Source organism: Solenopsis invicta, chromosome 7 (assembly GCF_016802725.1).
Source record: "Solenopsis invicta isolate M01_SB chromosome 7, UNIL_Sinv_3.0, whole genome shotgun sequence".
In the NCBI taxonomy this organism is placed as follows: domain Eukaryota; kingdom Metazoa; phylum Arthropoda; class Insecta; order Hymenoptera; family Formicidae; genus Solenopsis; species Solenopsis invicta.
In genome coordinates, this window is record NC_052670.1 from 11,611,771 (window position 1) to 11,636,937 (window position 25,167).

General features: G+C 37.8%; 1 protein-coding gene across 4 annotated transcripts in view; it reads left to right on the plus strand.

Annotated features, from left to right (window-relative positions):
• The window catches only part of LOC105202414 (hemicentin-2), a 417,498-nt gene that overhangs the window by 131,011 nt on the left and 261,320 nt on the right, over positions 1 to 25,167 (plus strand). For 3 of the 4 annotated variants that reach the window (XM_011170919.3, XM_026134082.2, XM_011170920.3), the window contains one exon: positions 10,125 to 10,160. The exons of the other annotated variant lie outside the window; for it this stretch is intronic. In XM_011170919.3, coding sequence (XP_011169221.1) covers positions 10,125 to 10,160 — 36 coding nt within the window. The remainder of the gene's footprint in view (positions 1 to 10,124; positions 10,161 to 25,167) is intronic. 4 annotated transcript variants of the gene reach the window in all.

Genomic DNA, 25,167 nt, shown 5'->3' on the forward strand with positions numbered 1-25,167 from the left:
GTAGAAGCAGACTCGTAAAGCGTGATATTGTCTTCCGGTATTGTCATCCGAGAGCTTATTTTACGGGAAACGTTAAATCTGGCTCTTCGTACGTCGCGCGTGTACCGCCGGCAGATTCAGTTTCACTTTAACGATTACTGCGGCGCATCGGAATTCTCCACGGGGGATGTTTATGAAGCCTCGCGTTCCGGCATATTTATTAGCGCGGTTATTCACGCCCGTGCGTCGTTTAAGCAACGTTTCAATTTTTATCATCATTCGTGCGTGCCGCGTAATCGCGTTTCACGCACGATCGTACAAATAATTACGGCCGCAAATACGCTAATTGAACCGTGAGCACACTTTAATTCTTTGCGATGTTTTACTTTGATTCCGTCGCACACGGAGCGAGAGGCAGTTATGTACGTTTTTTTCGGATTGTCCTCTCTTATCTTTAATTATGAAGTAAAATGAGAAAGGGGAAATAAAAAAATTCTTCTTAATCTGCTTCTTTCTTCCGAGGAAACCTCGTCATGAAAGGATTAACTCTCTTGGAAACTGTATTTATGAGCGATTTATATCTGCGGTAGAGAAGCACGTGGTAGTCTGATGAAAATTTCTTTTCTAAATATATATTCCTATGTTTACTTCTCCGTTTTATCCTGAAATCTCCTTTTTGTGCGTTCCTTCATTACGGTCTCTGGTGAGATTTATTGTGTTTCATCTAACGCAAGTTAGCGAGTGTACTTAATTTGCTTTTTCCTGGTACTCCTAATACATTTATTGATAATTAACATCTCTCCAAAATTTACGCGAGATAGTTTATGTCGCTTACAGTTTTTCTGTTTTTCTTTTGAATGCTAATTTGCGATATTTTGAGATAAAAAGTGAATTTTCTTTGGCATTTGCTTCGAATGCAATGTTTTTGCCGAATTCTATGAAATTACTTTTACGAATTGAACAATTATGATCAGATTTTAAATTTATTCATGCGTTATTTTTTACATAAAAAATCAATTTTTTATAATTGATGATCATCGCTTATTATCTTATTGCTCAAAAACGATTAATATTTTAATTTTTTATCCAGTGCTTTACACTTTCAACGCTATAAATATTTATTATGTATTTGTTATTTGGATTTAAAATGAATCTATATTGTGATGCAACGATTACGAATTAAATAATTGAATCGAAATATATACTTTTATTTTCCAGCGTATTTTTCTGCTTTTCCACTTATGCTGCTCGTTTCACGTTTTGATTTCTTTCAACGTGTGCAATTCTTCGACAAACGATATGCAAATGCATTAGAAACAACGACGTTTGTCGCGATGTAATACTTGCAATGGAAACTACAGCGAAAACTGCCGGTATTGGTTGAAAAACACGTATTCTCGCCATCGCAGCGACATTTTCGCTGCGCTGGCATGATATTTCTTAAACATTCGAATAGCTCACAATAACCGTAATACAAACTCAGTTTTATCACAGAATAACTTGACTTGCCGTGAAGCCTTAAAGAAACTTTTTCTCTTCTAGTTGGAAAAGTTTGCATTGATATTTTAAAATTGTAATATAAATTATTAAAATTATTTTATTACGACGAACTACGTAAGTTATATATACATGGTGTCTAATAAAGCCTGTTCCGAACGCCTATATTTCGGAAACAGAAATAGAGGAAAAATACCTATTATCAAAATTGTACGTAGACATACTTTGATGATCTTGCGTAACCTTAAATGTTGGTTTTCACATTGCTAATAAAATAGTGATTTAAAATTGTAATGAAGAGAAGAATAATTATAGTGGAAACGTGAAAAAAAATTATTATGTCATAAATATGTCATAAATAGAATTTTGAAGAGCAATTAATCAGGTATTAATTTTTAATAAAAGAATAATTTCTTTATATAAGGAATTTAAATCCATTGCACTAATCTGCCATATTAAATAAATTGATGGAATTTTATTGTACCTATGATTTAATAGGGGATAATAGTTTTGTCATTCTAAAGAAGAGTTTGAAAAGAATATATTGATAATTTTTCGTTTAGAAGATAGATTTTAATGAGAAGGAATATTTTTAGTCATTCTATCGATAGTATATAATAAACTGATTAATTTTGTATCGATTGCAGTATTTTTTCGAAAATTCTATTGTCGTGATATAAGTAGAGCAAAAAAGAATTAGACTAAAAGATTGAAATAAATTTTTTTATTGCAATAAATGTTCAAAATATTTACCAGGTTGATCTAAATATGCATGTTGTCTTCGCGAAAAGCTTGCTTGGACCGTGAATCGTTATTTCTCGCGAAAAAGTATTTTTTTCTTTCTACCATGTTTTTCCGGAAATTGGGGAAAGATTGAAGAAGCTGGTTTACTTTCAACGTCCTACTATTTCTCTTATATAACATTATTATGCATAAAGCATTTTTAAATTTTGACATTGTTTTTAATGCAAAATCAGCACGTATCGTTTTTTCTGATCGTTAGTGCTCCGATTATTTTAACGGCAAGCAAATATAATATTTTTCTATGTCCGATTTTCTATTTCTGAAAAGCGTCAAGAACTATTTAATATTTATGCGTTTTATAGTGCATTACATTAGTAAATTCGTACTTCTACCGATCTACGCCGAAATGGCCGCGTCGCGGTTAACTGGAACGCATGCCGCTTCTTCCATTTTCATCCATATTCCTTTTCGCTTTACGTTCTCCACTCGCAGTTTTTTGCTCTTTATGCCGGCCATTCGGTTCCATTTCGCGCGTTAGCTGCCACGCGCGTTCACCACCGTAACGGTCTCGTCCGCCGAGCCGATTTGGGAACATCACCGTCATGCGTGTACACGTGTGCGTATGCACGAGACGTGTCACAGCAATTTCGAATAAAGTTTTGTATTTTCAACGATGTAGTTGGCGCTTTGCTATCGTCTGCAAACGAGCGCACGAACGAGCGAGCGAACACAGTACGTATGAACATGAAATTGGTAAGCCTCGGTGACGCGTACTCGTTATTTTTCTACGTGGCTTGGCGCCCGCGATTTGTCTTCCATCGATTTTCACGACGCGCCATTCAAAGCCGATATTTTGCTTATTGATCGTTCACAAAGAGCCAATTTACGAACAGTGTTTACCAAGTTTTTCTATTGACTATTTATTAGGTTTTTATTTGAACATTTCACAATACTCTGTATATGTGCCACATATTTATTAATTTTTTTTTTAAGTGCAGATGTACTTTTCACAAAAAAGGAACGAGAAATTATAATTTCAATTATAATTTTGGAAGTGTTATGTTTCCAAATATGAACAGTGTAATGTATGTTTCGTAAATTGAATGTTTATCTTATGACATGGATTGTTATTGTAGGTGTGTGGTATGTTTCCTCGTACCTGGTTGTTAAACGCGCATATGTTAAAGCATAACGCGAGCATATTCTATTATTGGAATGAGATATTAATTTCTTTCTGAAGTGCGCTTTTGAATTGCGCACCCTTTGACAGTTTCGCTCAGTTTTTATATAATGGATATTCCATTCCGGTGAAACGGTAAATCTGCGATACTTTTTTTTTGTTTTGTTTTGTGTCGATCCAGTGTCAAAGGCAGGACTCTCATTTCGCGCGTTTTTGAACACGAAAGCTATAAACGCACTCTTATTGAAGCTATTGCACATAATCTCACGTCGATAGGTGAGAAAGTCAGTCTTATGAATTGTAATAAAATTCGTATACAAGCTTTGCATAGTTTTACAGTTTTAATTTATTCGCGAAGAACATTTGCAACTTTTATTTAATATGAAACATGTATTGCTACACACGCACACAGACACAGACAGCATACACACATATTTTTATACATCTCGCATTCTGCATGATATGATTCTAGAAGTATGCCAGATTTTAGAGAAAAATATTAAGAGAAATGCGCGTCGCACATGCATTTTCAAAAGTTTCCATTTAATTTGACGGTTCCGCTTTGTGCTGGCCTTTTTTATGACAATTTTTGAAAGCGGAAATTATTTTCAAGCGCATGGCACGCAAGAATTCATTCGCTTTGTGAATTACATCAAAATGGAATTGAGGTCTCTCTCGCGAATTCACAAATGATCCCGGGATATTCCGAGATTATCGAGTGAATTAGTTATAAAATGAATTAACTCGTAATTGTATTGAAATATAATCTAACGAACAACGAAAATTGCTCGTTCTATATTACAAAATTGTATATTTTATTGTAACACGACGTACTTTTTTTTTTAGGAGAGTAAATATATGTTGGATATACATCTTTACATGTAATATATCGCGATTTGCGCCCCGTTTTAAATTATTTTGTGAAGTGAAATTCCTGTGGACGGCCAATGCTGTTTAATAATTAAATTGGATGAAAATATCCTCATTGCCATATACCCATTGCTTGATTATCGAAGCAGACGCTGTGTAAGCGAGTGCATTTAATGCGATTGATTTTCAAGAAATATTATCAAGTATATTCAGAATCGTTTTTGTACAGTGGTTATTTTTAAAATGCATTATTGAAAATTTTTCGTAAATTTCGACGTTGAGAGATTCTTCGAAAATACACTTTACTTTAGTTCTGTATAACGAGGTCCTGTATGCGCTTCAATACCTAGGTTTCTATATCGGGTAGGGAAAAAGCCAGTTTTTTTTTACCTTCCCAAAACGGTCACTACATACGTGCGTGTCACTTTTCACAAATCGCCCCTCGAATAATAACGGTAAATCGAACGGGCGCGGTTAAGGGCGAAACGTGGTCGAACATCGTCGGGGACGATCTCGTAAAACAAATCGCGAGTTTCTTTTTCCGGTATCGGCTCGCAAAGTACGGTCATCATACTTGGAAACGGCGTGTATCTATCGTCCCGCATATAGGTGAAATATTTTGCGGCTTCGGTGGTGTTAAGGAACCGTCCCGAGAATATCATTCGCCCTGGTGGCGGTCGTTCTCTCTCTCACCCTCTCTCTCTTTCCCTCTCTCTAGATTTCGATCGTTCGTGAGGGTTGCCGTCGCCGTTTGTTCGTCCGTGGGGTGCAAGGCGCGGGGGTTAAGTTGGGTACGATCTCTTATCGGTGCTACGAGCAGCCCGAGTCTACCCACGTTTCCCTTATCTTTCTCGCTTCTCCCGCCGCGCCCGTAGAACTTACAACCCCACTCATACATACGTATGATACATATTGTCGTTTGAATGTACGAGCTGTGCACCGGCAGCAGCGAGCTCGCCTATGAATGGCCGCTATCGACTGTCGTCGTCCACGTTGTCCCTGTCGTCGTCGTCGTCGTCGTCGTCGTCGTTGTCCCCGATGACGACGTTTTTCACCGTTTCGTTTTTCACCGTTTTTCCATGTGGCTTTCGCGTGATCCACGAGATCCTTTTCCACGGATAACCCTCGGCGGTTTCTTCTCGATGTTACTTGTACGATGATCGATTTCCGCTCATACGTATGTTCGTTCTTGAGTCTCAACGATCGGTTCGGACTCCCGAACGTCGTAAATCGAGCGAACGGCGATCGATTAATCATCGTCGTATGTTCTTTCGTTTCCGGCTCGGATTTACGGAAGCGAAACTTCGGGCTCTCGATTGTTTTAGGATCGATTGTATTAGCAGGTGCGCGATATGTCGAGAGGGCGAGCCGGATGAACGCAGGGTGTGATCAGTGGGCGATGTCTTCCACGGACGTTGATCGTTTCGCGCTGTATATATAGAGGGAAGTAAATGGTATAAGAAGCGAACGTTCACGTACGTAACGGAGCGAACTTACATTTTTATGAAAGGTGCCGTTCCTTCATCTTTATTGGAGCAGTTGTCTGCTTGCAGGCACAGTCACATCTGTAACTCTCCTCGCGATATCGTCCGACTATTAAAGTTTACTGCGAAAGACATTTGCTCGTTTTTGTTTGCATGCAACTTTACAATGCACCGTTACGTGGTTGCCGCTTACTTTATTTATATCCTTTCTTTTCTCTATATTTGTATCTCGTTGATGGTTTGTTGATACAGTTAATGTAGAAATTTTTAATTTAAGGCAGTAAAAATTCTCGAGTAATATAAAAAAGAGATTTGCGCGTATTAAACGTCGTGGAGTTGGTATGCTATGTCACAAAAGGATTAAAAAATTCTTTATTGCAGTTTAAAGTCTGCAAAAGTACATTAGAATTAATAAAACAAAGCTTTCGTTTCCAATCCAAAAAACAGGTACATCGTGCTTGAATAAGACAAAATATAATGTAGCAAAAGTTATAAAAACTATAGTAATCTCGGAATCAATCTCTGTATTTGTATCTCGTGATGGTTAGTTGATACAGTTAATGTAGAAATTTTTAATTCACTGCAATAAAAATTCTTGAGTAATATAAAAAAGAAATTTGCGCGTATTAAACGTCGTGGAGTTGGTATGCTATGTCATCAAAGGATTAAAAAATTCTTCATTGCAGTTTAAAGTCTGCAAAAGTAGGATTAGAAAACGGAGCTTCTGTTTCCAATTCAAAAAGCATTGTTTTTTTACGCAATTATCGTGCTTGAGAAATATGAAATATAATATAGCGAAAATTATAACAACTATAATACTCCCGGAATCAATAAGTTATGTGAAGATCGTGATGACAGCGGAGCGTCTGAGAAGTGCGTAAAGTTTCCGTAGTCTTCAAGATGACAATACCGTTCGTTTTCCAAAGTCGCTTCGTTAAAGCCAAATATTGCTCTTTTTTTAAGTTTGAGGCAAGAAGCTCGTCGATTGGAATCCACGACTGCAGGAACGTGCATACTCATCGAACTATCGTCCGCTCTCTATAGCCAACCGCTTCGAAAAACTCAGTCAGCCGGACGAACCCGAAGTAGCGAAAGTTTCTCGAAACTCCGGCGGCGGCGTGGCCGGGAACGAGCGAGATTGAAATACATTCGTTTCGCTTCTCCTTTTTCTCTTCTTTCCCGCCCGTTTCAACTCCCTTCGTTTTTCGCGTCAGGATTCGTTGCCTTTATCCCAGTGCGCCACGTCGGATTTGTAATTCGGCGATTCGGGTCGGGCCTCTGACGTTGAGTTCAAAAGCAGATAAAGTTCAAACGCGACCCCGTGTATCCCCGAGGACTAATTTACACGATTCCGTTTTGATGATTAGAATTCCAAATGAGAATTATTCGAAGTAAAAAAAAAGCTATTGATCAAGTAGAAGAATCTTAATTTCTCTCAAATTGATAGCTTTGAATCTTTTTTTTACTTTGCTATTTTTTTTATTTTTAGCTTATTCTAGACAAAGTTTAAGAACTTTCTCTTTCTTCTTCCCCTCCTTTTTATTCCTCCCTTCACCTGTCTGTCTTTTTTTTCTCTTTTTCTCTCCTTAATTTATTATAAAAGACAAAACTAAATCCATATGATTAACAATATTTTTAATTAATTGCAATGTAAACAACATAAAATTTGATTAGAAACATTCAAAAGATTATAATATTATTTTTATTATTTTCTATTACAGATATGAATATAAAATATCTTGATTTTAAAAATTCACTTGTCCATTTTTCCTAAAATGTACAATCTGTTTTAACTCACCGCTTATTAATTCAAGTTTAATAGCACGATGTACCTATTCGAGGCTATGTTTTAAGAAATCTGAAATAGTACAGAATGCTATATACTTATAAAATGAATAACAAACAGGAAATAATATCATAAATAATACCTGGAACGAGTCCAGTCTGTATCTTCGTTCATTGCGTGATTATCTGCGATGGATTATCCAGAGGAAACTGTGTAAACATTTCATCGCAACGTATAGTGAAGCGTTACTAGATGGCTTCCTTCCGCATCTGGCTAATATTGCAAGGATGCGCAACTCGAGTTATTAATACGGATTATATTACTACATTCACTTTAAATTAAAATGAATTGAGTCACATTATCAACTTTGTTTCTACTATTTTATTGTGGATACATTGTTAATGGATATTTGGATCTAAAAAGTTCATTTTCCGTTAACGAGTTTTGCATGACATTGGTTTAAATAGAGAATTATTTCAATTAATATCTCAATAATATTTATATGAAATATCATTTATGAGAGCATAGAAATCACGTATTGTATTTTTGAAATTATTTTACAATTTTTGTTTTAAAATGCGCAAAAATGTACTTCTTTATGATTGCAAGTCTTCTTTTCCTGAAATAGGCAAAAATGAATAAATTTTAGTTTTTATGGACTAATTTTAAGTATTTGTTCACAAATTAAGAAACTTGATTTACGTTTAATATCGTTTTCTTTATCTTAGATTTTTTTAAATTTAAAATATTCCTTTGTTAAACGAATGAATAAACTTGATTGTCTTATTTAAATAAATCGTTTTTTTTTTATCAGGACAGTGACGCTTAATAATAGCATTAAAAAATTGATATAATAGTGAAATAATATTTATATATATAATGGGAAAAAACTTGTGTCAAAGTAAATACCGAAAGCACATGGAATTAAAAGAATACAAACTAGGATATATGATATAAAATAAAATAACGTGAGCGTGATGAGCTTGCATGTTGATAGGGGATGCAAGTGTTTTAACTCTGACGCTTAGTATCTCTTCTCTCGTCAAGTAAAAAGTGCATAGCAAACGCGTGTGAAAAATTTTGTCTCTCTTGGAAGAGAGCTTGTATGAAGCATTTTAGAGGCGTATGCCTTTCGCAACTACATCGGTCTCAGAGGAATACGAGAGCGCGTAATTCCGTAAATCGGCCTGTTATTCATTGCAGCTTTCCTTGACAATTTTTGCATGAAGCACCCATCAGATTGTTAACGTTGAAAAGAAGACGGTAAAAAAAGGGAGGTATTATGACGCTTTTTGTTTCGTAAAATGAGGGACGGAACAAATCGTTATTCGTGAAAATTAGTAAAATTTAAGCTTCTAATCTCTCTCCGGCAAAAGAAGATTACAGGCGCATAGTTACATTGTTTATTATTACAAAATTCAATATTTTATATTTATATCTCTGTTGTAATTTAAGACAACAGAAAAGGCTATTTGTGTAAAACGCGCTCCTACAATTATCTTTTTGTTGTGTTTTTGATTACATTTCTGCCGGGTATCTGCTGAAGTTATTAGTCGAGAAATATTGAGAGTCACGCGCTTTATACATTTACATAGCAATTAATTCGTTGGCTTTTGTGGTGGATTTCGAATATTTCGCGGAATTAATCTAGTTGAGCATGCAATCCAGGACACGGCTGTGAGAGTGCCGCTGCAAGAGTTACACGAGGGCCTCAAGGGCTGAAACTCGTAGAATTCGAAAGTTTAGATTGCACCTCCGCGCCTTGGTCCCGACCAATTGGTTTAGTAGTTTCGACCAGTATAACAATGGCAGAAAATGTTGCAATGGAGGAATCAGGACGCATTGGTCATGGGAGCGATCTTGAAACACTTCAAACGAATTTTGTTATTCCGTTTGTCCCAGCTAAAATAGGATATATTGTACAAATATTGTTTAATTGCTGAATAAATAGATCAGTGAAATAATTTGTTTCAAATAAAGCCGTATTATAAATTGATATTAAAAATATTGATTGGGACATCAATTTTCGTATAATATTGAAACTTTCGTGCTTGAATATTTAATTCAGTTTTATAAAAATACGCATTTATATATTTTAAATAATCTTAATTTAAAAAAGTGAAACAAGTTATTTGTATTACAGTAATTCACAAACATAAATCTCGTACAGTCAAAAATAAATATTTTTTTTTATCTGACCACGAAATTGATAGTGCGACTATTTACAAAGTAAAACCGCAATATATACTAGCTATGTGCACGGCTAACTAAAATGTTTTGTTTTCTCGTATACAAATTGTTTTTCTTTTTAGAGATGAACTAAACTGCTTTACTACTAAAATCTCCTTTCTTTACGCAAACAAGATCAGTTTGCGTGCGGAAATTAATAAGCGACAATTATATTTCTACACTTTTAGTAATGAGCAATCTGAAATATACTGTTAAACTTTGTTATATACTCGTATTATTTTTTCTCTCTATAATATCATCAAAAAGATACGTATGATAATCACTTTCTTTGCACTCACTTATTATTTCATTGTATGTATCAGACTAAAAGAAATTCTTTTTCTCTCTGTTGCAGGTTTAAGACAACGCCCTACGGATTCTCCGAGAGGAGGTGAGTCTTGCGTTAATTGAGTTATTTTTAGAAAGACACGATCAATAAGAGCGGGAATATTTTTTAAAATAAAGTTCACTCAAAATAAACGTTTTTGTTTTATTAATATTGTAATATTTTAATCGTAAAATTTGTAACAAATTTTGGGAAATGAGAGAAAAATTGAATATTTTTCGGCAGAGTAAATAATAATGATACTGTATTATATTATTTCGTTTATATCAAGAATGTTTCTACTCGATCATTTGCGTTTTACGGATTATGTTTACGTTGCAATATTAATTACATTTATTATCACTGTATTAATGTAAAATAATAATATTATCATAATTATTATCGTAATAATGTTTATTATTCATCACGATTACCGTGCCACCGATTGAGCATGTAACCATGCGATTTACACAGTGTGTTACATCGAGCGTATGTAATCCGGCGCGCGATAAAGAATACAGATACCAATTCGATTTAATGAACACTATAGGCATAAAATTTAATTCGGAACTGCGGAAATCCGCATGAAGTGTCGGGAGCGCGCGGACCAAACGCGAGTGCTAAAACTCATGGTCGCTTGTACTACATTCCGGCGTGCTCATTAACGTAATTAGCGTAAGCCTCTCGATTAACGTTCTGCGGGTCCAGGTGGACACGGAACAAACGGAATGATACGTCACTTCATTAACCTGCGAATTGCACGAAAATAAAGATGTTAAAGCGCATAATAAATACGCCGTACAGTTTGGTTCGCTCTTTTTCTCTCTCTCTCTCTTTCTCTCTCTTTTTTTCTCTTTTTCTCTTTTTCTCTCTCTCGTAATTTTATATGTAGCAATATTTTTGATCGAGCACGGGATTCGCTTCGCATTTCGGCAGTCGGACGTCAACTCTACAAATCTTCTAATTGCATTTTCTAATTATCTCTTATTCTAAAAGAGAACAGCGCAGTCGCTGCTGTATTTCGCGAGCCGTTTCCCTGCATCATAATGCCGCATGGGTTCCGCTTTAAAAGCTGCACTGCGCTTTGCGATCGCTCGATGCAGCGCGAAATGACGCGTTCGAAGAGAATATGTTATGCGTTGGATTTCGCGACGAGCTGTGTGGGTACTTTATCGGTACATTACGTCCGTACAAGCGGCCGCGTTCGTGTTTTACGGCCGGGGTCCACGGAAGAAAATTGAAGCGATGAGTTAGTGATGATTTTTTGTGCGTTCGTTTCGGCGCAGCTTCGAATAAGCTATCTCTCTCTCTCTCTGTCGCACAATTTTTTGATCTTCAATTACGTTGCGAATCGTAACCCTAAAAAATACACGACCACCGTACTGTGCGGCACGCGAATTATTTCCGACGAGTTTCAGTTTGATTTTTATTCGGGCTCGTGGCATTACTCTTTCGCGAAAACAATCGAATTTTCGTGCGCACGCGTGTAAACATACGCTCTATTTCGATTCTAATTCAGATTGCTATTAATCGAGTTGTCGATTTTTGTCCCTCCCTTCCTCCCTGTTTCTCTCTCTCTCTCTCTCTCTCTCTCTCTCTCTCTCTGATTGTGCACAATTGTATGTGGCGTAAGTTAATTTAACTGTTAGCTTTAAAACTTTTATAATTATTTCCGTGCCGCTTCGTGCATACGTACGCTTAGATACCAATGCAATTAAATAAGGTAAAGGTGATTTTTGATGTCACTAAAACTTGAAATTAGTAATTAAAATTAGTTGTAATTTTTCATATTCTAATAGTGTCACTCAGAGAAAAATTCATAGTAGTGACAATTATATAAGTTTTTTTGTAGAATTAATGTATAAACTATTTTATTCTTATTGCAACTAAAGTTTTAAAACGTAGTTTGTATCACCACGGTAACATTATTTGTGCAGCTATTATTTATAGCGAAATAACACCTCAACTATAATTACATGATTATGTGGATTTTACTATACTGAAAGAAAAAATTGTAATGGTGGCAACTATAAGCGAACGGTCAATTTTATTAATAGAATTACAATATTTAGTTAAGTTAACTATATTATAGTTATTGCAACCAAGTTAATGTTTCAGAGAACTAATAATATAGTACCTATAGTAACTATATAATATAGTAATTACAACTATTTTTTATTAGTTTTTTTAACTTAGTTGCAATAACTATAATATAGTTCGCTTAACTACATGTTACAATTCTATTAACAAAATTTGTATGGTTGTTCCTTTAAAGTTGCCATCACTACAATTTTTTCTCTCAGTGTACGTACGGCAGATTAAATATACAATCGGAATAACTATAATAATAGTGAAACAAGCGGTGCAGGGTTCAATGTGCTAGGAAGGAAAACGAGGGATTTCGAGTTTAATTTTTCTGTCACCCACATTTGTATTACTACTTTTTTAATAGTTTAGCCAATAATTTTACTACAAATGATTAATATTACTGTATTTTTTTAGTCCGTATCGCTTATTATTGTTTTTACTATAATTTTACAATATATAGCTGACGTACTGTTTGTTCACAAATTTATAGTTGTTGGTATGATTTTCTCTCCGAGTGTAAAAATAACAAGTATGTAATAAGAAATAAGCGCAGTTTTATGGCGAAGTGATTGACAAAGGGACGATTTTTTTACCGTGCACACACGTTCTTCATGAACGGCAATCTATGGTAATGTAGTGCGTGATATTATTCAAATTGAATCATTCGTACCGATTCGTAGTCGTCGCCGTTCTCGTCGTTCGCTTCCGATAACGCTATTCTGCTGATTTCTCGAATTCGTCGGGCGAGTTCGCGCCGCACTGGAAATTCGCTATTTATCGGAGAGGAGGACCAGGACATCTCAGGCGCGAGTCGTTAAAAAGTAATGTATTCCGTTAGCAGCACACAGTCAGGGCGGAATACCGACGAGAAAAGGGGATCCTCTTATGCCAGCGGCTCGTACGGATGTTTTCGTCAAAGGACACGCATACCGTAATCCTTCCCTGCAGCCGTTCGGGGAGATGAACCTCTGGAGCTCTGGTTCGCTCTTACTCTCTCATGAAAAGCTAAATTGCCCCCCGTTTTCCCCGACGGCACCGTTGAATTTTTAGTTCGTTTCTGAAGGGTGTACCGCTATCACGTTCATTCGCGCGGCCGTGATGCCACCGCAGACGTCTGACGAATCAGACGCTCAGCGCAACTGAACGTTCGACATTTCCTAGAGTACGAGAGAAGCTCTTTCTGCCTGTACACGGAAATATTATTTAAAATGATGATTATAGTATATTTACATACCAAGTTTTCTCACAAAATTAAGATGAGAGAGAATAGGATAAGAGGGAAGATAATTAACTTACACTAGATTTGTTTGCCTTCGTCGTTTTGGTTTGAAATAAATAACTCTCTTATTCACGTACGCAAGTGGAAGAAATATTTTTGATACATGAGTATATATTGAAAAAGTTTAATCTACGTCACTCTATCTTTAAGCACTTACATCGCAAACGCAATTTTTTAGATCGTTATTGATTGAACTAAAATTAATAATAATAACGTATTGACATCTCTTTTAAAACGTTTTAACAAAAATAATTGTTGTTCTTGTTGCATTCTTTTTTTAGACATGGCTTAAATCGCAAATGACTTCAAGTCAATCAGTTTTACTGCAGTGCAAAATATTATACAGGAGAAAGTAGTATTACGGCTGTTGTATTGTATTCCTATTATCTCCGTTATTTTGTGTGACGAATTCGTTTGCTTAGCAGCCCGCTGTTATCACTACATAATGCCAATATAAATACAATAGACGATAAATATTATAAGGCATTTTTTTCAGTATTTCGAAACTTTTTCAAGATATATTTTAACATTTAAAATGACATATACATTCTCGTTGTTTTTAAACTTGAGCATGTTATCATACGAATGTATGTACACTCGAGTGTTGTTTTTTTATTTAACTTTTTATTTGACTATGCATATTTTGAGTTATGCAAAATTATTTAATAACAGTATTTTATCCTAATTTTGTAATATTAAACAAGAATAAACTGACATTTCTAACGTCTCTGGCAGGAAAATTCTAAAAAAAAGAAGAAAATTAAAAGTATATAATTTTGTAAAAAAATACTGTGTTTTTTAAACAAAATCAATTTTTTAAATTTATTTTTGAGATGACCATATTATTACTCTGTTTTCTCTTGCACTCATTATGCAGTCTCATTTTTATAAATTACGTTGTAAGTAATAAATATTTCATAACTTTGAGAATCTATTAAACGATACTTTGACGAATATAATCGTTCAAGTTTCAATATAAAATATTGATCATTAACAAGTTGTCGAGTAAAATGTTAATGAATGCCGTACTACTACCTTTTCCTCTGATATTAAACGCATGACTCTTTCGCTCATCCTTAATTCATCCTTTGCGCGCCGCAGCTCTCATCATCGCGTAACGTTTTATTTAGAGTCGCAGTAAAATGATGCTCCTAAACGCGACGATAAATCCTGTCGAGTGCGCGACCGATTCATCCAGCACCGGCGGAATGGTTTAATTTAAACAACGGCTTACGGAAGTCTCCGCGTAATTACCGCCACAACTGAGGTTTTGTTTCGTATCCGCACAACGGAATCGCGCGACGCAAGGCGCACGAATGTCACGCCAGCTTCTGATGCGACACGTCTCTTCCGGCTCTCGCTGTAATTAAGACCGAACGATACGCTCGTCTCGCCGCTTTGCGAAAGTTCAAATTATTCTGCCGCGAGTGACAACGGCGCGCGCACGATCATTTTTTTTTTTCCGATGCCGATCAAAGTATCTGATATATTCCGGGATTCCGTGGATCGTGAATATTCCATATTTATCTTACTTTCGCATTTTTCTCCTTCAAACATTAAAACGCGTCTCATTCGTCACTCTGTTTTATTACGCGATTATAATGGCTTTCGTCGTGCGTTTGGCTGGAAAACATTCGCCGCATATGAAGAGTTACTGTAAACTTTTAGTAACTGTCGTCAATTTAGGATAACTCGCTCCAAACACGCCGGCTTTTCGCTGTAAAGCGGGAAAGTTACACGCTTCCATTTTACGCTCGGAAGAGAATATTATTCTTAAAAGTTGAATTTAGCATTTCTAAGTCGCCGAATTTCAGCCGTTGTCACCCGGAAAACTCGGGGCAGCTTCTTCGCTTCAGATTGCCTTAATAACACTATTCAGGCGACATTCTATTTTCGCGTAGGATCCTCGACGATACGCTTCGCGTGTTCGCGCGGCGGTGTATACCTGGGAGATTCAAGTCGCAGCTTTTCACGGTGGGTAACGTTTGAATCTAACGCTCGTATCTAATTCTGTTTAGCGTAGTGACCGAGATACGTTGACGACGCGGCACCGCACACCACGCCGCGTCACACCGCGTCACACCGCGTCGCGGCGTGCCCGCTTGCGGGAAAGTTTAAATTATCCTGTCCGCCGAGAGGAAGCGTCTCTCTTCTCCGCGGGGAAAACGACTCGGATTGGTCGAGTCTGATTAGTTCGGCGGTCCCACGCCCGTTTTATCCCTACTTTGCTCCGCTTTATCTCTCTCCCTCTCTTCCTCTTCTATCGTCGTCCCTTCCGCAGTTTAGTGTGGAACTAAACTATTGCGTTAGACTAAAGAGGCTGGCGCAGTAGTGCATCCAGCGGAGGTGTTGCCAAGGATTCCGGGTTGGTTCCTGCGGAATTAATCAGAAACTGCGTGAGCTGCCAGCAGATGATACCGTATTCACCTCGGATCTTCTCATCTTTTTTCTTCTCGTTTGTCTCCCCCCTCTCTCCCCTCTCTCGTGCACGTTTCCTCCTTTTTTTTCCCTTTTAAAACGAGTCCGAGGCATTGTTTTGGGTAGCGGAATAACGACGCGTTCCTTGCTTTCTGTTTAATCAAACCTCGCCGACTAATATCTCGATGGTTTCGGAAGCCGGTATCAATTCACATAATGAACGCCCGGAAGGTGTAGAAGCGGCTTTATGGATCTTGAACCCGTCTCTCTCCCGAGAGACGCGGTCGGCTTGGTTTAATCAGCTGGCGGATATCCCTACGATATACACAGCAAATTCCGAATCCAGTCTCCAAAGTGGCGGGGTATAATGCAAATGAAATTCCTCCAAGTCATCGGAAGTTCCAATGCGCGCATTCGTACGGCAGAAATGATCACCTGGAAATTTCTTCAGCAGAAAATAACTGCCACGAGTTTGTTGCCATGATAAATGGAAACGTTTATTCTGTTACTCGAAAGCCACAAGTAGAAGTTGTTTAAACGCGGAAATGGACACGATGTATATTACATGTAGGAGTACATGGAAAAGTTTGATGTATCTCTATCAGCTTTACGAAACTAAATACGCCACGCGAGCTAGTTAATGAAAGGTAATAATTACGCGCGCCGTGTACGCGGAATACGAAAATGTGTAATTCGGAATGTGCGTCCAGGGAGTTCGCCACCTGTGGTGTGACGACCTGGATCGGACACCTGGTGGTGCGGCGACGGTCACGTCTCGTGCCGCTGCCATAAACTATCGCTTCCGGTAAATCACGTTCCATATCTCTCGGCGTTGATGTGTATCGCGTGAATTAATATTTATGGCATTACGTTGACCGTGTCCTCCCTAACGCGCTCTCACGCCGGGATGCGTTCTCCGAGTGGCGGCGCGGCGGGGAGGGTGAGAGCGTTAGGACTGACACGAGATTGCATTCGTATCAAAATGCGCGCTGCGTGGATGTCAGATGGCACGGAGTGTCCCTTCCGCTGGTTCGCTGCTTCGAAACGGCGGCGCGGAAACGAAAAAAAAAAAAAAAATACATCGAGACGAAATAAACGAGATGGAAATGAAACAAATTCAACGAACCGTAGAGTATACATCAAAGAGCGGCCACGGGAGCGAAAGCGCGAGAGGCGCGAGTATCCCTTTTGTATGGATTGCCGTGGTAAATGGGATGCAGGATAAAACTACTGGATTACTTTCAGCAATTCATCATGTCCCGATCAGTCGCGACACAACAGATGCTCATGCAGGCATACAAATTTTGAATCACGCGTAATCGGTTTAATTTTTTTTTTTTTTTTTTTGGACGTTTAATCGCGGGAATCAGATTTAACTTTCAATTGTAGTGGCTCAATTTTGGTAACCGCGTTGTATCTATTTTGATATATCGCGTTTCATCAATTTATGTTTCCGATGAAAAAAAATTTCATTACAAATTGTTTTAGGAAATTAATAGTCAGAGCTCTGAGCTTATTGTAATAGTTACATTATTAAAATAGTCGCACGATGAGCGTGCTTGTAAGCGTAACTTTTGGTACTTTTTGACTTCCAGTTTTAGCTACATGTGCACTGAAAGAAGAAAATGGTTACAATTTACAATAACCATAATTTATCTATAATTTATGACCATTTTCAGTCAATTATAAATTTATAGTTATTTTAATCATGCAAGTTATAGCTACTTTAGCAATGCATTATGATCGTCATAATTATAAGATGCATTCATGTAACTATATCATGGTATTATAATACCATAGTATTATAATTATCTTACACTTAAATGGAATTTGCATGTAGTAAATTCTACTATAAAATATTGTGACAACAAACATAAAAAAACGAGACATTATACTCTGTAATCATAAACAGTATTCATATTATTAATAATAATAATAATTTTTTATATATAGTTACCATATAAACATCTACTATATTTGTATGATTTTAACATTATAAGTTTAATAAAAGGTTAATTTAATCATAGTAAGTTTCAATTAACAAGCTTTATTACAAAATTTTATTATGCTGATGGTTGAGACATATTTATAATAACTATATGTATAGTACTAAAAATTATCACAATGCATCTTTTATTTTCTTTCATCTTTTCAAAGGAGTTTATTAGAAAAATTGTTTTATTAGAATATCGGAGAATATTACTAAAAAATCTTTTACTCCATTCCGCGTGTTTTTTTTTTTTTTTACGAAGAATAAAATGCTATCGCGGCTATCTAATGATGGTATCGCGTACTATATACTAAAAGTTTTGTAGAGCCAACCAGAATCCTTTTTTAATCAGAGTCTTATGAAAAAGATTTATTATTAATTTTTTTATTTTTTAATTATTATATTATTATGAATTTAATTATTATATTATTATATTATTATATTATTATGAAGTAAATAATAAATAAATGTTAAGAAAAATAATTATATCTGTTATAATTGTGGTTGCAATTACTACATAAAAATAATTATTTATTATATATGTTTTAACTTTTAGTATATTAAAAGTTATAATTATCATAATTTATAGTAAAAATTTTTTATATTTGGTAAAACTATAGAGTTATTATTACTAATTATTATAACAATAGCTATAAAAATAAATCTTTTAACTACAATTTTTTAACCATTCAATTACAGTCACAAATATCACATACCTTTCTCTCAGTGTACAATTTAAAAATGTAATTTTCTCGTAATTTTTCACGCGACACAATTTCTGTGAAAAAGTTTTATCCACGCAAATGTAGTACAGAGCATAGAACACACAAGTTGTACAAAGAGGTTTGATAATCTTATTACGATTGAAGTATCGCACAAAGGACGTGTGTTGTACCAGCGCAAGTACCCAGCGAGGAAGGTGCAGAAATTTACTTCGAGACAGATACGGAAGAACGTGGGGTGCGCGACTATTATTATTCTCATGTAGATCTCGCAAAGTTCTGCGGCGTGGATCTGCTGAAGAGCGATAACGAGGCGAGGAAAGCGCGCGAACTCGCTTCTCACCGAGACGCATTCCACGCTAATTCGCTCGAACAGCAAGCAGCGTCAGTACCAGATGTTAGACGGCGCCATTCGGCTGAGCGTCCGCATTTCGATCTCGATCTCATAACGAGGCGAAGTTTCTCCCAAGTTCGCGATATAGTCGACTGAAAATTTTTTTAAGGATCGTAGAAAAGTCATACGGCGCGTTGAACTGATGTTTGATATATTTCTCAAAAGCTGTCTCTTTGTGAAGCTTTTTCTGCGAGAGCAGAATTTTATAGAGACCTTTGACGGAAATTTTTATGAAACGGAACGGTCCGAGTGAAAAGAATGTGTAAAAAAAAATGAATATTGATTGTGAAGAGTTGACGGACACTGAATAAAACTAGAACGTTTTATTCGTATCTGAATAAATCTGAAGAAGCGAGCAACGTTGTTGCAGATTAATAATAATGACGTTACAATCTTTACGACGGCATTTTTTATGGAAAAGCAGATTACACATTACAAAAACAGTTACGGGAACCAGTTAACTTAGCTGCGCACTAAAGTGGAATTAATGCAGTTTCGTAGTTTTATTTGCGCTTTCTTTCGTTTGTTTCGCGATTTAATTACCTCTTGTTCCTGCTCCTTCTTGATAGACATTTTAAATTGGGTTACGCGGGTAAATCTCTCCCTCTTTCATTTTTACACTCGACTGTTTTCTTTCAAACAGTTCCGCGGAGGTACTTCGTCGTTAATGAAACGTTAATTTTCGAAAAAGAAGAAGGATAAAGATAACAGTAGGCGTTTTCGAGTTTCGCGACTAAACGGAAGGCGAGCGAGCGCGGATTGAAAAGCTTTGAGGATCGGCCCTGTCGTTAGCTGTGCTCATAGAGGCGTAAGTCAGCCTTTCGCGCACTCTTCCTTCCCCAACGACGAAAGTACCGTCGATAGTCGTCGGTAATGCAACTCGCGCTATTTAATACCGGACCGGCGAAGTATTTCCCCGGGACCCGTAGGAGCGAAACTCAATTAACAAAGTGGCTCGTCATCGTCTCCGGCGTCGAAGCGAAATCCGTTTAATGCACTTTATCTTTGTTGCCGCAGCAACGGAAAGCACTTGAAATCCGTTTAATACACTTATCTTTGTTTCTACAGTTTACGGGGACCGTTTTGCTTTTAACGTTTATTAAGTTACTACGAAAGCGTGGCAAGACGTGGAGCGAATGCGTCGGCATATACAGAGGAACGGTTACTACGGATAATCTTGTCAACGGCAGCCCGGGCTACGTGTATCCGTTCGCATTACATTTTTATACACATACGTTGCACGATCCTTTCCTCGCACATCTCTCTCTCTCTCTCTCTCTTTCTCTCGTCGTTTTCTTTCGCAACGTGGTTAACCATTCGCGAGACAAAAATTGTCCGATAAATTGAGGAGAGAAAACACGAGAGATGAGGGAAAAGAAGCTCGACGTTTCTTATTGCAGGTATATGCACAGGCTTCGAGTCGAGTTCAAGTTCTAATATCTTCAAATACCTTTTCCGAGCAAATAGCTTGGTAATTCAAACGTTGAATTGTTCCGTTTCGCTATTTTTACGGCGCGGCGCGCGGCGTGAGAACCTCATCGTGCATCGACCTCTTATAGATCTTGCCGCACAAAAACTCGTGAGATTTTCTCAAAGGGCGGACAACATGAGGAAAGGAGAGCAGGCTCGAGCACCCACCACACGGGCGGGAGGAAGGGGGGGGGGCTCTCGATAGATCGGAGAACTTCTTTGTACCGCCGAGTGGATTCCTTCGTCACATTCGACAGGTGCGCGTACGCTCGAGGCTGAAAGTAGACGGCACTTCACGCGGAATTCCACTCCCGACTTTCATCCCAGAGGCGTCTCGGAAAAGCACAAACCCTTCGCCAAGGTCTCTCGTTTCATTTTCCGTGCCTTTCTCCGCGCTCCGTCTGCACGATTAATTGCACCGAATAATTTCTGGATTCCGACGTGGCACGATCGTTCCTCGTAAGCGAGTCGTTGGCGAGACAGACGCGAGTCATTGGCGACGACAACGACTCGAAATTTGCAATTAGAGAGACAGAGCGCCCGACGGTAAAGTAGTTGTCCAGCTGGCCTGGCCGTGGGAAAATGGACATGGACAGTCGGCCGCCTAATGGACACAATTTATTATTTTCAACTTCCGAGCAAGCCGTACAACGGGTCGTCTCTCGCGTTTTCTCCCGGCGCGAGAGGAAAACTGTTATGGTGATGGATCGCGGAGCGAGGAGCAGCGGACCAGGGAACGCGGGGGAGACGGAGATGTGCAGCGAAATGAAATCGGCCGGAAACGAGGGGCGAAACTAGGCGAAACGGCGAGTTAACACGGCGCGCGAAGAGTGGGGTCCGAAACGATTATTTTACCGCATAATCGTGCACCAGACAAGTTCACCAGTTGAGAAATCCTGCTTTCGTCAGCACGACTGATAATTTTGACGCGTAATGACCCAACGTTGCTTTTACGTCTTCATTCGCGCCTTTATGCGTTTGGAATTGCTGCGATTTCGCTGGCGTTCTTTGTATGCAAATCTTCCGCGAAATATCCCTCTCTCTTCAAATGACAGACGTTCACGTTTTGGGATGTTGCCGTATGAAGCGATGAGTAGCTTTTGCAAGAGTTAATAATGTACGGTATGCAGACGTGTAGGAATATTCTAATGGAATATGGCATTAAAAGTTGAAAAGATTTAATTTGAAAACTGGATAGCATTTATATGTTGAAATTTATATCCTAATAGAGGAGTTTCCTCTCCACGTGGGTACACGCAGTGCTGCTTCCTCTTCAATGATGGCGCACTGTGGAATATCCGATTCTCGGATGCTCGTATCATTATCTCGACCGTGCAAACAACGCAACCGCAGTCGTAGCTATAGACGCTACGGACGAATTGCAGAACCGTCCAGCCTTTAATGCATCGTCAAGCGATGTTATTTGTCAATGGTAACGGGACAAGAGGGAACTACAAGTACGCGCGGGCGCGCTCATGCACACATATGCGTATACACGTGCCAGAGAGTTACCAGGGATTGCGAGTCGCAATTTGCTATAGTCGGATTTCGTAAGGCTGGGTCTTGAATACAGCCGCGGGGGTGTGTCGAGCTAATTGGCTGCGGGGGCGAACTGGGCCACCGCTGGTTTACTATCGCCATACCGCCACCGGCGGCGTGGCATTTTGTATCGCGTGTCGCGCGCGCGAAGTTTCCGACATCGGTGATTTTAATTACGCCCGGAAAATCGGTTTTGCAGCGCATTCGAGCGACGCGTCACACCGATCTTGATTTTTCGAGTTAAAAATGAAACGAAAATGAAACGCGCACAAAAATGAACGGAAATAAGTGTGTGGGATTTCTTGTTTTCCTTTGATTTTTCTTTTGCAAGTCTTTTCTCGGTTTCCCTCTTATTATCATGCCTGACTCTCGATTTCGCGACTCGATATTTTGTACGCGAAATTATTTTGAAACGGAAGAAAGTCGCCAATACTGGTTTACCTCTTCTAAAACAAACCTCCATGTTACTTGGAGTTTAAATAATGCACTACATATTAGTTTTGGTAAAATGTGATTTGCTTAAATAATTAAAGAAATAAATATCTATAGTTTATTACTTATTTACAGTTTATGATATTTTTCTATATAAAATCTGTTAAAAATAAATACTTGAAAAATGCAAATAAAATTTGTATGATTTTTTCTTGTAAATTGCATAGTTGTAACAATAGTAAGTGAAGTATTGATAATATTAGATCATTTTACACGTTTGTAGCTTCCTAAAACCGTATTGTTTATTATTAATAATTAACAGCTAGGTTTTCTTGTATTATAATTATTGTATTATTATATAAGATGAGAAAAATGGTAATAAGCAATTAGTGGCTTACAAACAATTTTTAATTATCTTGTTTTGTTCGTATTTTTCTCTTTCATATTTTTCTCGTTATGCGGTTTGAAACATAAAATTGCTGTGCAACGTAAAGCGGACCACCTCTTCGTGTGTATAGACAATAACTACGAAACCTTCAGAGTCGCTACAATATTGAAAGATGTTTCGTGAATTTTTTTATATTTTTGTTTAAGATCTTAAGGTAGAGAAATAGCGTCGGACAGATCTGCTAATAAAATGCTTCCCCCTAAAAAAACATAAAGTAGGAAGATTTAATTCTAGCCTTGTAATTTTAATTAAATTTTGTTTTAGTACATACAAATATATTTTATTACTTTGTTTATCAATTTATTTTATAATTAATTCCTTTCCAAAGCCGTGTCTGAATTCTGCTATTACTGCCTAGGATGCCAGTTCTGGACATCCTAATTTTTTAGATGCTCTTTTTGGATTATGTTGCAAAAACATTAATTATTATAAAGTACGAAACAATATTATAAAAAAAATACAACTACTACTACCATCTGATGGAAGTTACTTTCTAGTTTGTATTTATGTCTTTAAAGTTTGATTTTTAGCTTTTGTTTAAGAAATATTATTTAAAAACGGAATGGGGGGTGTCAGAATTTCCCTTCGTCATTAGATACTAACAATCGATTTAACCACCTATTGTACGCACATATGTTTATTACATTTGTAATATTTAGTGTTTGATTTACAGCATTGCGGTTTGGGATCGCGGCGTCACATTATTATATCATTTACGATTACGGTGATTATGCGAGCATGATGCACTCTGATATTCTAAACTGAATAATTTCTTCATCGTACGGGTTCACCTGTCATCGACATGCAACGCGCAAATCGGCGGATATCGAATCGCTGAACTTCATTCGATCTTGCCGATGGGGTCAGCCGTACCACAGCGAACGATTTCAATTTCACTCTCGTTATCGATCCGCCGCACGGAACGAGAGTAGGCGTGCACATCGCACGGAATTAAAAGTTTATCGCCCGTTTCTGGAATACGTAATAAACTCGGTGCGCCGTCGACTCGCGCCATGCGAGAAGTTGTTAATTCCATTTACGGAAGGATCAGGAAAAAAACAAAGTAAGATAAATTCCGTGTTTCTTTTTAAGTAATCTCTGGAAATAATTTGTCCTTAATGAAATGTCGAATCGAATAATCTTTGTGGTTGGGAGACACCTCGCGTACATACAATAGAATTTTAATTTAAATCATCGTACACTTTCAAAGGAATTACATCCAATCAAAAGCTTTTGATCAGGAAAAATTTATCGCAAATGAGTCAAAGGATCCGTGGATAAAAGGGCTGACGATAGTCGCGGAGAATACTCTGTATCATACACGTTATTTTACTCGCTTATTCTGCCACTGGCATACATTCGAGGAATTTTCAATACACGTACGCAATTATACGTGATATGTATTGTTAGACGTGCTTAGAATATGAGAAAAAGCTCGTTCGTATTCATCGCCGGCGATATCATTCGCTGTAGATAATCTTAACTACAACGGTTATCTTAACAAGTATCAAAATCGCAAAGATAACAGGCTGCTAATGATATCTGAGCGCGCATTAGTTCGTACGAAAGGTAAAAGTTTCTCGTTTTATGAAAATTGAAGATTGATACCGTATACGATTTCTTGCGCAGCCGTGCGCTGGCTGCCGTGCAGTACAATGTACCTTGACATTAATGATCCTCTTAAATTAAGTGCACGTGGGCGTTTTTCACGCAGACGTTACCGTTAAATATCCCGCTCGGTCATGTCCGGCGTATATTTTAGAGAGACGATCCGAAGGTTTTATTTCGATTTTGCGCTATACACTTATCGATTAATGGCTATCTCGAGAGTGGCTTCGGGCTATACTCGAGTCAATCTGTCGACGGCGAAAACGTAGGGTAGAGCGAGCGAAGAGGAAAAAGAAGACGAGGCAGGCGAAGGGTCACAAGGGGAGTCCGAGAGAAGTAGGCGAAGACTTTGGTACTTATCCCTTATTCTGCGGCTAAAACTGAACAAGGACGAAATTTCTGCTGTAAGGACGATAGTCGCAACACGGAGGGTGCGATCGAAGGAGCTGCAGGGAGAAGGAAAGGGAGTAAGAAGAGAGAAAGAGAGAACTGTGATAGAAAAGTGGGTAATTGGTCTGGCAAGAGAGCGCCTCTCGTCGTCGCTTTTTCAGACAATTCCAGACGGACGTTTTAGCCACTGTCGTCGTCGTCGTCGTCGTCGTCGTCGTCGTCGTTGTCTCCTCTCTCGCCTCTCTAATCTTCGTTTCTTTCGTCTCGTAATGTTTCCGGTTTTCGGTCGTCCCCG